Source organism: Heptranchias perlo, chromosome 7 (assembly GCF_035084215.1).
Source record: "Heptranchias perlo isolate sHepPer1 chromosome 7, sHepPer1.hap1, whole genome shotgun sequence".
Taxonomy (NCBI): domain Eukaryota; kingdom Metazoa; phylum Chordata; class Chondrichthyes; order Hexanchiformes; family Hexanchidae; genus Heptranchias; species Heptranchias perlo.
In genome coordinates, this window is record NC_090331.1 from 61,703,744 (window position 1) to 61,717,956 (window position 14,213).

Sequence of the window (14,213 nt, forward strand, 5' to 3'; positions counted from 1 at the left end):
GAGCAGCTTTTGAGCCTCAAGATTGCTGAATGTTTGAGTAGCGATTACTGCAACTGGGAATGACAAAGCAATAGTACTCATACCTGATGGATCGAAGTCTTGGAAATAGTCTGGGCAATGCTGGGCAGCCACTGTCCCTGGAGGAGTATCTTCCCAGCACAACCACCCGTCCCAGGTCCTGCTACAGGAAGGGCTTGTCTCTGATGAAAGAAAGGCATGTTTAAAATGCTGTAGCATATGCTAGAGAGTATGATAGTAATCCATAGAGATTATTGGCTGCAATCTTTTCCCAACTGTAGAACTGCGACAAGTATAATTCCATTCTTTTTTTAAAAAAGCACTGTCTTCATGAAAATATATTTGGCAAACCTTAATTAGTTTACATAGAACTACTTGGAATTATACAGCACAGAAACGGGCCATTCAGCCCAACAGGTCTATGCTGGTATTTATGCTTCACACGAGCCTCCTCCCACCTTACTTCATAGCAACATATCCTTTTATTCCTTTCTCCCTTGTGTACTTATATAGCTTCCCCTTAACATACACAAGAGCAAATTTTTTGTGAGGTCTGGTGGCAGTGTGGGACCTCACCGAATTTACCCTTCGATTTGTTGGTGACATTGAGATGTCATTATGACAGAATGGTTCATGGTTTTCCTGGTTGTTTTGCCTCCCCAAACGAACAAAAATGTTTGCGCAAAATGTTTACTCTATCAAAACCCCTTATAAGAGTAAACAAGGAGAAACTGTTTCCACTGGCAGGGAGGTCAGTGACCAGAGGACACAGATTTAAGATAATTAGCCACAGAACCAGAGGGGAGCTGAGAAGAATTTTTCTCACACAGCGAATTGTTGTGATCTGGAATGCACTACTTGAAAGGGTGGTGGAAGCAGATTCAATAGTAACTTTCAAAAGGGAATTGGATATATACTTGAAAAGGAAAAAATTGCAGGGCTATGGGGAAAGAGCAGGGGAATGGGACTAATTGGATACTGAATGGCCTGCTTCGGATTCCATGATTCTATTATTGTTAACAATTTAGAAAGAAAAAACTTGAAATAACTCGCAATTATGTAGCACCTAATCACATCTCTCTTGACATCCCAAATGCAATCACTTTTGTTATGTATTCAAAAGTGGCTGCCATTTTGTGCACCGCAAGATCGGACAAATAGCAATGAATGACCAGCTAATCTGTTTTATTGGTGGTTTTGCACAGGCATGATGGGCTGAATGGCATCCTCTGCACTGTATGATTCTATGATTCTAACATTTTTTCACAAATAGGAGAATTAAGTGCCCTCGCACTACTTCATCAGGGCACGTAAAGTTAAGACAATGTACAAACATGTCTTTCCCATTATTCTAACTGCCACCAGCAATTCTAAATGGCATAAACATCTTCATGTTAACAACAGGAATGTTGAGGCGAAAAATTTTGTAAATAAACTGATTTTCAAAATCTGTTTTAGGTTACTAAGGGTTTAGTGCTAAGTGCTGTTGTCTGTGGTCATCTGCTGAAAGGGAAAATGTGCCAGGCAAACTGCTACTGGGACCAAAAGTCCTTTTGCTAAATTTGCTGACAAGAGTCTCGGCACAATTGTAGACCAAGATGTAGCCAAACACGATAACAAAAAGCACGATGATAATCCCATTCAGATAATCCCATACATGTTCTCTTAAAAATTATAACCGATATCATTAATATTAATAAAACACCAAGTAAAGACAACGGATTAAAATATAAATAACCTATCACTAAAATATAAATCATCTATTCACTAAAAGAATAAATGTTTTAATATTTAATTAATATTTGAAAGAATAAATTTTACTTATCTTTTAAAAGTTTATAAAAAGCATTTTTCTGAGTTCTGATGAAGGGTTCATACCCAAAACATCATAGCATATGTTTTCTCTTTACAGATGCTGACTGACCTACTGTGCATTTCCAGCATTTTCTGTTTTATTTCAGATTTCCAGCATTTGCAGCTTTTCCTTCTTATTGTAGGATCATAGGATCGAGGCATTAATATCCTTTACCACCACTTCTCCTTACTACAGCACTTAACATGCCATGTACGTGCCCTGGAGCAGAAGTAGGCCATTCAGCCCCTCGAGCCTGCTCCACCATTCATTTAGATCATGGCTGATCTGTACCTCAACTCCATTTACCCACCTTAGCTCCATATCCTTTGATACCCTTACTAACAAAAATTGAGATTGTAATGTTTGTTTTATAGAGCCGGTACAAGTAAAATCAGTATTTTGGATATTTTTAATGTTTAAAAACAAGCTTCTTTTTAATTCATTCTTGGGATATGGGCGGTACTAGCAAGGCCAGCATTTATTGCCCATCCCTATTTGCCCTTGAGAAGGTGGTGGTCAGCCGCCTTCTTGAACCGCTGCAGTCCATGTGGTGAAGGTTCTCCCACAGTGCTGTTAGGTAGGGAATTTGACGATGAAGGAATGTCGATATATGTCCAAGTCAGGATGGTGTGTGAGTTGGAGGGGAACTTGGAGATGATGGTATTCCCATGTACCTGCTGCCCTTGTCCTTCTAGGTGGTGGAGGATGTGGGTTTGGGAGGTGCTGTCGAAGAAGTGAGTAACAGATGCCGGGAATTTCCTCGCCGCTGTAACTTCACCAGAAGTACAGTGGGAATTTAGTTTACGTGTTGTAAACTGGGTTTCTGACACACTTCCGGTGAAGTTAGGTCAGTGGAGCGAGAGCAGCTCTGAGGAAATTCCCAGCCAGAGCCTTTGGAACTGCAGCACCACTGCCAGAGAGCTAGTCGTCCTCACAACTCTGCACCGACTTCTGCCAAAACAGATACATCATTTGGATCGACAATCCGATATAAGGGGGACACCCTGCACACTTGCATCCACTACTGCACAGCACCCATTCACACATGCACACTCTTTACAGCCTTTGGAAGCTACAGTAACCGAAACTGAGAGATGCACGAAAGGCATTGTTTTATAACAGCTACCAGTTTGAGACCAAAGCCTGAGCTATATAGTCGGCTCCTATGTCGGTCTCTGACGTAGGAAATCAGAGGTCTGTGCAAGCATGGGCAGCGCTCTGTTCAGTGGTTTCCTCATGCTGGTTAAAGTTTTAATGGCTCCTTACTAAAAATAAAAACGAAGGTTAAAAGGTTTGCTTTCCGCCAATGATAATTGTACAGCCGCTGCTGCAAAGCCCAAGCTATGTGAGACTACCTCCCTCAGCTGGCCTCACACCTGTTCCCTAGATCTGATTCGGGCAGCCTCACGCACCAGTTACATAACGTAGCTGAAAACCACTTCATATCAATGCCAACCGTATAGTAGAAATGGCCCACTACATTAATATTAACTCCTCAATCATACCTCATCCTGCAAATGTAGAAGATAATGCTGACTGACCGCTTTAAATTGCAATCACGGCACTTTAATTTACCATCAATAAATAGATTACTTTACAGCTAATGTAAAATTGGGTAGAGTCAATAGAGTCAACCCTGAATGTAAAAGCGATCGCTGACATATTAGCATTGTGTGCAAAGATGTCGCTTCTTCCATTACCATTTTCTTTGTACATGGGAGGCTGCATAATCTTTTGGTAGCATTCATACTGTGCAGTCATTATTTTTTGCCTGGTGAAGCCAAGCTCATGGTACGGTTCCACTGGTGCACTCCTTGTATTGTTATCAGTCACGGCTGCTGCAAACAGCTGCAAAAACAAATATATCGTTGTATACATGTAATGTGTACACATCTGTGGAGGTGACAGTAAGTTAAATTGTTTTGCCATCAAGCTTTCATGCATCTCTTTGTCAGCAAAAATGCAATTTATGCTCAATAATTTACAATTTTTTTTAGAAGTTGAGCATAAGTCCCGTGAGTGCCAGGAAGTGAGCTTGATAGTTTGTCCTTTAGACAACAGCCTATAGTCGCCCCCCGCCGCTCCGCCCCCCCCCCTCTCCCCCCCCCCCCCCCCCCACCCAAATCAGCATTTCTCTCTTCAAGATACCAAAAAAATGTTATGTGGAGGTTACTGTGCAAAACTAAAGAAATTCCACCGGCGTGTTGTGCTGTGGTTCGTTACTTCAGATGTAAAGCATGCACTGACTAAAACATGACCCTTCACCAGATCTGGTTACCAGGTAACCATTCCTGCACAGGTATATATGAACCTATAAGCCCATTATCACAAAGATTTTGATATTTGAGGACAGATTAAAGTGCTGACAATAGTGGAGCCAGGACTCACTGGATGTTGTCACAGTAAAGCTGGCATATAAATAGTGTACATCACCTATACAAGCAGTATGTGCCTTCTGTACAAATGATGCAAATCTCCCAAATAAAATGCATATAACACAGACTATATTTACGCTATGTGTACCGTAGAAGAATTTATGAAGCTCAAATGAGAAAGGCTAAAAAAGTTTTAATATATTAGCAAATTGGTTTATCTGCAGGAATTTTTAAGGCCTACCTTTGAAATGGAAATAAAGAACAGAATCTGAAACAGCAGGTTCCCTTCCATCGAAGACATTGTCCAGAATAGTTCACTATTGAATATGACAGCCTGTAAAAGTAATAGAAGAAATAGCCTGAGTGACAAACAGCAACTGGAACATATTAAAATAACACTCATCTCAGAATAGGGATTCTATACTTTTCCTGCTTAATATCATATATCATAGGGATTGTACACTTTTCTTGCTTAATATCATTTTTCATAGAGATTGTACACTTTTCCTGCTTAATATCATGGTGTTCATGCAAACACCATTAGCTCTGAATTGCAGTTTAAACTTCTAAAGTACCCAAATAAATCGGATCTCAGCCTTTCAAATTCAGGTCACTTTGAGCTTGGTGCCACTTGTCCATTTAAGGAGACATTTCTACTGCAGCTTATGGTGTGAAGTGTTTTCTTCACAGCTATACAAAAGTGACAGTGTAACTCTGGGTTGGGGCCCTGATCTGACTCCAGAGAGGGATAATGTGAAACCCCTTGGAGGAGGCACTCGGGTATGACACCAGATGGAGTGTAATTGCTATGTGGTGGAGTCAATCTGGATTTTAAAGTTGCTCCCTTTGACCCCCGGGCACTTTATAAACTCATGCAGAATTTTAAATGTTTTGAGAGTCCAAGCGCTTACATCTGTACTCTTCATAATTTTAAAATTTAACAGTAAGGAGTATATGCATGCAAGGACACAACAGGGGGGAGGCTGCATAAACACATTGGAACCAATATACAGCTATTGCTCTCAGGCTGATATAAGTACACTCTCAGACAATCCTAACATAGCAACAGAGCACTCCATACATTGTCATGCTCGATATTTAGTTATTTTGAAATTATTTTTTTCTTGATGGCCTGGGTAGTACAGCAAAACAATATGAATTCAACCCATTACTGTTAGCCTGGTGATCTAATAGGGGTTGTCCGCTGCTGCATACGCATCTGTTTTTGTCTTTCCAAAGCTGAATCCCAAATACTCCCGAACATTAGACTTAAGAAAGAAAGAACTTGTATTGATATTGCACCTTTCACAACCTCAGGACACCCCAAAGCACTTCACAGCCAATGAAGTACTTTTGAAGTGTAGTCACTGTTACAATATAGGAAACACAGCAACGTCCCACGAACAACAATATGATAAATGACCAGATTAATCTGTTATAGTGATGTTGGTTGAGGGATAAATATTGGCCAGATCACCAAAGAGAACTCCTCTGCTGTTCGAAGTAGTGCCATGGGATCTTCTACGTCCTCCTGAGAGGGTAGACGGAGTTTAACGTCTCCTCTGAAGGAAGGCACCAGCAGCAATGCAGAACTCCCTCAGTACTGTGCTCATGTCTCTGGGATGGGACTTGAATCCACAACCATCTGACTCAAAGGCGAGAGTGAGCCACAGTATTATAAAATCCACTGCATAATCCACAACTCACGCAGCTTTTTATGACCAAGCCTGTAATGTATACACCCGTTTGCCAGTGTCCCTTTGTTCCTTAGCCGCTAAACAGTAAACACTTTTATTTATGATACATGCTAAATACATAACGCATGCTGGCTGCATGCCAAAAACAGTCTGCACTTCCAACAAAAAAAATTTGAAGCATTTATAATTACATGTGCTAATTTTACACCATATTGCCAAATTAGAAACTTTAAAAAAAAACTTGTGTAACATCTTTACTTCAGATCACAGAGGATCAATAGCGTATTTTCAAACAGGACGGCGTTTGTAAATGTGTCAGAAAGGACTCCATAATGTGTGACTGATGCATCAACAGCCAATCCTCTTCCCAAGCAAATCTGCTGTAAACAAATAATGATATTCATAAGGCTTCTTAAGGAAATGTGGCATTGTTTCTCTGCCTTACTTAATGACACAGACTAACTGCAGATACTTTGCTCATTCTGTAGCATTCTTGCCTCTGAATTAGAAGTTAGTGGGTTCAACTCCCCTCCCCTATTGCAGGACCTGAGCACATAACTTAGGCTGACACTTCAGTGCAGTGCTGAGGGATATGACCAGATAATCTATTTTAGTGATGTTGGTTGAGGGCATTGTTGGTCATTAAGCATTTTGGGATGTGCCAAGGTGATATTTAATACAATATAAAAACAGAAAATGCTGAAAATACTCAGCAGGTCAAGGAGCATCTGTGGAGAGAGAAACAGAGTTAACGTTTCAGGTCGATGACCTTTCGTCAGAACTGGAAGAAGTTAATGACTTAACAGTTTTTAAGCAAGTAGAGAGCCAGTGAAAGGGGGGAGGAAGGGGAGGGGAGGAAAGAACAAAAGGGAAGATCTATGATAGGGTAGAGGGCAGGAGTGATTAAATGACAAAAGGGACGATGGTGCAAGGCAAGGAGGGTGGTAATGGGACAGGTTAAGAAACAAAAGATGGGTCTAGAGGAGCTGTAAATGGCAACAGCAGAACCATTACCAGCACCTGCTGTCTGGAAAAAATGGGAGCAGTGGTTATGATCTGAAGTTATTGAAATCAATGTTGAGTCCGGAAGGTTGTAAAGTGCCTAAACGAAAGATGAGGTGCTGTTCCTCGAGCTTCCATTGAGCTTCATTGGAAAAGTAAGAGGAGAATTAAAATGGCAAATAACTGGCAGGTCAGGGTCAAGCTTGTGGACAGAGCGGAGGTGTTCAGCAAAGTGATCACCCAGTCTGTGTTTGGTCTCCCCAATGTAGAGGGGACCGCATTGTGAGCGAATACAGTATACTAAATTGGAAGAAGTACAAGTGAACCGCTGTTTCACCTGGAAGGAGTGTTTGGGGCCCTGAACGGTGGGAAGGGAGGAGATGAAAGGGCAGGTGTTGCATCTCCTGCGCTTGCATGGGAAGGTGCCGTGAGAAAGGGAGTGTTGTTGAGGGTGATGGAAGTGTGGACCAGGGTGTCGTGGAGGGAATGGTCCCTTCGGAATGCTGAAAGGGGAGGGGAGGGGAAGATGTGTTTGGTGGAGGCATCGCACAGGAGGTGGCAGGACAACACCTCTGGAATTCAGCTCTTTTCTCCATGTTTGGACCAAGGCTGTAATGAGGTCTGGAGCCGAGTGGTCCTGGCGGAACCCAAACTGAGCATCGGTGAGCAGGTTATTGGTGAGTAAGTGCCACTCGATAGCACTGTCGACGACACCTTCCATCACTTTGCTGATGATTGAGAGTAGACTGATGGGCGGTATTTGGCCGGATTGGATTTGTCCTGCTTTTCGTGGACAGGAGATACCTGGGCAAATTTCCACATTGTCGGGTAGATGCTAGTGTTGTAGCTGTACTGGAACAGCTTGGCTAGATGTGTGGCTAGTTCTGGAGCTCAAGTCTTCAGCACTACAGTCGGGATGTTGTCGGGACCCATAGCCTTTGCAGTATCAATTACAATTCAGATTTTTTTTAACGTGCTTGGTTGCAATGAATTTGGACAAACAGTTGTGCCAGATGTTGATTACACCTCAAACTGTCTACAGACCCAACGGTAAGACATAAGTAGTATGAAGGGTAAGAAATCCCAATGCAAATTTTCCATTGAAAAGCTTGAGAAATAGTGCTCCTGAATCTAAAGTCCGAATTTCAGTTCCTTGATAGGTATGAGTTTTGTTTCCGGTTTGCACTATTATTCAGACAAGGGTAAATTCAGCAACCCCATGCTCCCAGCAGGGATGCCATGCTTGAAGGAAGGGTGGGTCGGAAAAAGGGCTATGATACTGCAGCCCTGATTCCTCATGGGGATCACATAAGCATGAAATTTACTCTATTCAAATATCCCAATATTTTTGATACATTGTCAAATGATCTTTAAAGCCCAAGCTGACTAGGCACTTTATACTTCTCCATTTGATACTGCTAACAACAACAATAACTTGCATTTATATAGCACCTTTAACATAGTAAAATAACCCAAGGGGCTTCAGAGGAGCATTATCAGACAAAATTTGACACCGAGCCAAAGAAAGAGATATTAGGAGAGGTGAGGTGGGTTTTAAGGAGCATCTTAAAGGAGGACAGAGAGGTTCAGAGGTTCAGAGAGGGAATTCCAGAGCCTAGACGGCTGAAGGCAAGGCCACCAATGGTGGCAGCACAATAACAATAATGATTCAGCCTTAGCTTCTCACGCTTGGCAAATATATATAAATATATCTGTTGGAACTGCAAGTCGGTGATCATCAGCAGGAACTGCAAGAGTCTTTGGGGATGAATAGCCAGCTGGGTTTCACTTCCAAGTCTCGAACTTGAATAATGGTTATGGTTAGTGATTTCTCACACCAGGACAAATCCTGTGATTTTCGTAACCAACTACGATGTGTGATTTTGCTCCCAAATTTCAATTTCCATGGAAATTTTAAAAGTACTACTGTTAAATTACTACTAAAATAGTAGAAATTTCTGCTGAGTGCTGGAATTAGCTGGAGTGCTGTCCAAAATCAACTACACTACGGTTGATAAAGTACAGTGCTGATGGAACACTGTAGTCAATACAGTACAGCATTGCGACTATTGTAGCACAGTACAGGTGATACACTGCAACCATTACAGTATAGTACTACCATTGCACTGCAGTCATTATAGTACAGTATTGCTGGTACATTCCAACCAATACAGTACAGTAGAAGTTGATACAATACTGTACTACCTATGCACTGCAGCTTCTCTAAGCAAAGACCAGGCACTTTCTTGAAAAGCACAGCTGAGATTGGCACTTAACAGAGTGGCAGGTTGAAACTGTATCAGCTGCAGTGCAGGGGGGAGTAAAAATCAGATTTGGTGTCTCTGTCTAGTCAGTCTCAACGCTCATGATGGCACGCCAAAGGGTGATATCTTTGGAGGTCTAGCAGCAGGTACCCACTCACCTTCTTAGATGCAAGAGATGGGGTGACCTGCAAGGAGAGGAAAATGGAAGGGAAAATTATGTTTCCTCATTGGAGGGTATTGTACCATCAAAAAAAAGCTGTTAAATGTAATTTAATGATTAACTTAATGTTAATAGAATAAATTGACAACAAGCATGCTCCAAACATTCAATATATTTAAGGGAAAGGAATAGTTTACTAAAAACTAACATAATTTATTTCCCAATTTGAAAAGAGTCATGGCATTTCAAATTGGAGTTGAAGAGAGACAAATAATAATTGGTTTGAGTCAAGGAAGAGGAGCTCAATGATAGGGTGAGCTTGACATTGAATGGGCCTTTTCTCATTCTTATAATTGTATGTTTTGGTGGAATTGATGAGTAATTCCAGCAATGGTTCCTGAGAAAAACAAATCAATACCTCGCATTTGATCTAAAACTTACTCTGCCGCTTACCCACTATCTGTGAAATGGGAAAATATTTTTCAATAAACATGCTGAGAGTTACTATTTCTTACATGAGGAAGAGACTTCTGCAAGATGATAAAATGGTTTATATTCTCAAAGGGAAGCTTTCCTGTTGCCTTAATATTTCTTCTAAATAACAAAAGGATATTGTGGAAGCCAGTAGTGGGCCTTTTGATCATGTCTGAATAGTGTAAACCTGCAGTATGGCCGACTGGAAATTCCGACGTACATCTGATTTGACAAGCCTACCTCTTGGCTCCATCAAACTGCTTGGATTGTGGCTGGAAAGTTTTAGGCACAGGAGGGATCCTTGCGGACATATGGTTTGTCGGTTTGTGAGGTGGGTGCTGACTCTCTGCACGCCTTCAAGAGGGAGCTGGACCGCGTCTTGGCTGGGGCAGAGATTGCATAAAGATGGGTGGGTTAACAGTTAACGTAAGCACGGTCAATGTGATCACCCAAGGGAGTTGGAGAGGAATTTTCCAATTTTTTTTCCCTTTATTGGCCCTGGTTTTTTTGCCTCTCCCAGGAGATGACATGGTTGCGGCGGGGAGGGGTAGGACATATCCAGTCATGATGTGGGGCAGACCCACTTCTCCATTCCTGCCTGTCATTTTTGTATTCTCCTATGTTCAAAACCAATTAACAAACTCGGTGGTAAAAAATGCTGTATTTTGTTTGATGAGTTTGAATACAATGATAATAAAGGGTTACAAACTAAGGCTGAGTTAGGCTAATTTCTCAACTTTGAGTTGTAAATGACTGCATGGAGTTCCAGTTTATTCAGCGGAACAAGAATTAAAGTAACTTTTGAGCTTAACTTAGTATAGGGTACAGCTTTTAACAAGAAGTGGGTATGAAAGTGATTAGGTGCTCCAACATCAGGCTTGGAACTGGCTCAGGCTAAACCAAACTGTTCGCAACCTCAGTGTTCTGTTTGACCCTGAGCTGAACTTCTGACCTCATATGCTCTCTATCACAATTACTGCCTACTTTCACTTCCGTAACACCACCTACTTCGATCCATTTGTCACTGAAAGTCTCATTCATGCCTTTGTCACCTCAGAATCGATTATTCCAATGTTCTCCTTGACAGCTTTCCATCCTCCACCCCCTGTAAACCTCAGCTCATCCGAAACTCTGTTGTTTGTTTCCTATCCTGTAACAAGTCCAACTCGCCCATCAAACCTGTCCTCACTGACCTACATTGGCTCCCGTTTGCCCAGTGCCTCAAGTTTAAAATTCTAATCCTCGAGTTTAAATTCCTCGGCGGCCTCACCCATCCCACTCTCTGTAACCTTCGCCAGCCCTAAAAAACCCTCCACTCTCTATTCCTCTGACTCTGGCCTCTTGTGCATCCTCCCTCCCTTAACCCCAACATTGACAGTCATGCCTTCAGCTTAGGTTCAACTATCTGGAATCCTCTCCTTGAACCCCTCCATCTTTCCTCCATTAAGATCCTCCATAAAACCCACCTCTTTCACCAGGCTTTTGGTCAACCCTCTTCTTTGGCTCAGCATCCATTTTCCTTATGCTTCTGTGAAGTGCCTTGCAACATCTTTCTACGTTAAAGGAGCTGAATAAATGCAAGATGTTGTCATTGCCTCTACCGCCGTCGTGTCATCATCGCTGTTGTTAAATAATACTCCAGCATGGGTCAGTGGTGGCAGAGCAGAAGGGGGCACAAACTGGCCTTGAAACTCAATCAAGCTGCATGTATTTTTCAGGCATAAAATGGGCACCTACAGGTCTAATATGGGAGGTGGCATGTGCGCGCTCATTCTGAGCTGGAAGTGCGCCGCAAGCCATATTGGATCAGGCTGCTCAGTAGGCGTCCAGGGCCACTGCGTACACCTGTTTCAAATCCCTGTGAAAAATTATTTACGGTTGACCGCAGCGATCAGCAGCCAAACCAACAGTCTTTAAAAGGTTGCCACCCAAAAGTGAAGTTAAAAGTTTTTTACTTACCTTATTGTGGAGTCATAAGGAGCAGGAGTCCTCCTCCTGGTTCCACATTAAAACCCCGGCCCTCTGACTGCCACCGCTCGCCCCCTCCCGATTGTGTCCCCCTCTCTTGAGTCCCAGCCAGCTTCCCAGGCGGCCGATCTTGCTGCCCCCATGACCGCGAACTGCCTCTAGGGCCGCGGCTGGCACCCGCAGCTCGCAGATACTACACTATTATGGCCGATGGACTAATTTGCTGTGGTTCTGCCATCGGCCTCATTAGGTTCGTGCAGCATGTGCTGCATAGGCCATTAAATCTTAATATTCTCTTGACTGAGGTTGAAAGGATTTAGGCTTGTTTATATGTTATATTCAGATTAGCTGTAGCTTGTTAACGCATTGCAACAAGTACAGCACTGATCACATTAAATGATATGAATGCCTTATAAATGAATAAGAAATAATTTGGTGTCTTTTGATTCTATTGATAAAATATTCAAGGCAGAGGAATTTAAAGCTTAATAAACCTTTGGTAATGTGAATTGTTCCTTTATGATATCTGACTGAAAAATAGTACAATAAGTGAATTAAGAAGAATTAAGTGGATGAGGTGATAAGCATTGAGGATTTTGCAGTGCAGCCCTTTTGTCCTGAAGCTTCTTGGACTATTATCAAAGTATGGTTTTCTTTGTTATTCAAGTTTTTTTTAATGCGACACTGCAGTGAAAATTACAATGCTGGTTCATTTGATGTAGCAGGTTACTTCTTTACGTGTGACACCACAGCATGATAGGTCATGAGAGTGAGCTCTTCATTTCTGTTGTGACCTCGGGGGATGCTTCAAGGAAAGGCTTGATGCTTCCCACAGGAAGGGAGGGATAATGACAAGATGGATCATACTGGCTCATATTCTTATTATCCCTGACAGCAGCCTCAGGAGTGGTATTAGCAGAGGCCTATATGCAGACTGCCTATCCACCAGTAGAGCTGGGGAATGGTGCATGATGACAAAATATTAAAAAACTATTTCCCTGTGGTGCCCACTGAAAATAGTGCTCTTGGCATCTCCTCATGCCAAAAGTGACATTATCTTTGGCACAGAGTCTACAAACACTGGACAAACACATCAAACTACTCGCAAAATACGGAATTTCAGAGAAAGCTCAATATGGCCACTAATGACATACTGCTGCTGCTGTAACAAAGTTATCAAATGGGCCCCTTAATGTTATTTGTTGGTTTTATTCTAGCAGTTCACTCGATTGCATTCATGCAGATTGTTACACATCTCATTTATAAAGACAACGGGGGAAGATTTTCTCCGTGCGCTCGATGTTGCAAAATCATAAAGGTCTTTATAAAGAATATCGTACATTGTCACTACACCGAGAGCACTGAGGAAATCTTGCCCCAGTGATACACAAAAATACAGCTGGGGCAGTTCAGTGCTCAATTTTTACAGGCATGAATATATACAGTTAATCAGAAGTCATTTGGAATAATTACTAAAGGACATATAATTCACAAGTCTAGAATCTATATGTAATGAAGTTATGTGCATATGACAATAAGCAAGATTAAAATTAAGAAAGTTGTTTATAAACAAACTTGGATATAACACTATCATCTATAACACTGTCATCTATACCAAGCGCCACGGCTTGTGAAGATTTGCTTGCGTAGTGTAGGTTATTACAGGGGACGCAGTTAAGCAGGACAGAATCCTGAGTATTAATATCATTCTGTTCTGATATAATTCACACTTATAATTCATATTCTAATTAGGAGCAGGAATGCTTTATAGGAACAACTCTGATGAGGTACACAGCACCTCAACCAGATCTTTTCTAATGAACTTGAAACTGAAGCATATCTTTATGGATATTCTTTGCTTGAAGGCACTAATGTCGGTGAACCAGTTGCCTAGCTAGCTCTGATAGACTAATATGAATTACAATAATATTTAACTGAAAATTTTACATTAAACTTGGATCAGTACCTCATTCCAAAACAACATGATATTCATTGTCTACACGTAAACCGAAATTGTAGTACCTGGTTCATTATAAGTACAAGTGACGATTATACAAAAAACACAAAGAATTCTTTAAGATGACTCCGTGGACACCCAACCAGACCTTTGTTCTTTGTAGTTTTCTGTAACTGACCACTTTAGCTCAATTTCTTCGGTGACATTAAAAGCTTCACAGAACACAATATAGAAGTGTTGTCTACAGTCAGCTGGATGACTACCAACATGGTATAGATTACTGTACTTTGGTGAATGTGTTCCATCAACTCTGTGTATCCATAATACCTAGTTTGTAACAATTAATCACATTGTCTGGTTCAGTGTATATGCCATCATATCACAGCATTTTTAAACATCTGTCCAAAAACTGAATGTCAGACAAGTCGTTGATTGTTTAATCA

At 41.5% G+C, this 14,213-nt stretch overlaps 1 protein-coding gene across 1 annotated transcript in view; it reads right to left on the reverse strand.

Moving 5' to 3' along the window:
• The window catches only part of calcrlb (calcitonin receptor-like b), a 63,958-nt gene that overhangs the window by 15,660 nt on the left and 34,085 nt on the right, over positions 1-14,213 (reverse strand). The window contains exons 2-4 of the mRNA XM_067987698.1: positions 4,490-4,582; positions 3,574-3,721; positions 84-200 (exon numbers count right to left, since the gene is read on the reverse strand). Coding sequence (XP_067843799.1) covers positions 84-200; positions 3,574-3,721; positions 4,490-4,549 — 325 coding nt within the window. The 5' untranslated portion in view covers positions 4,550-4,582. The remainder of the gene's footprint in view (positions 1-83; positions 201-3,573; positions 3,722-4,489; positions 4,583-14,213) is intronic.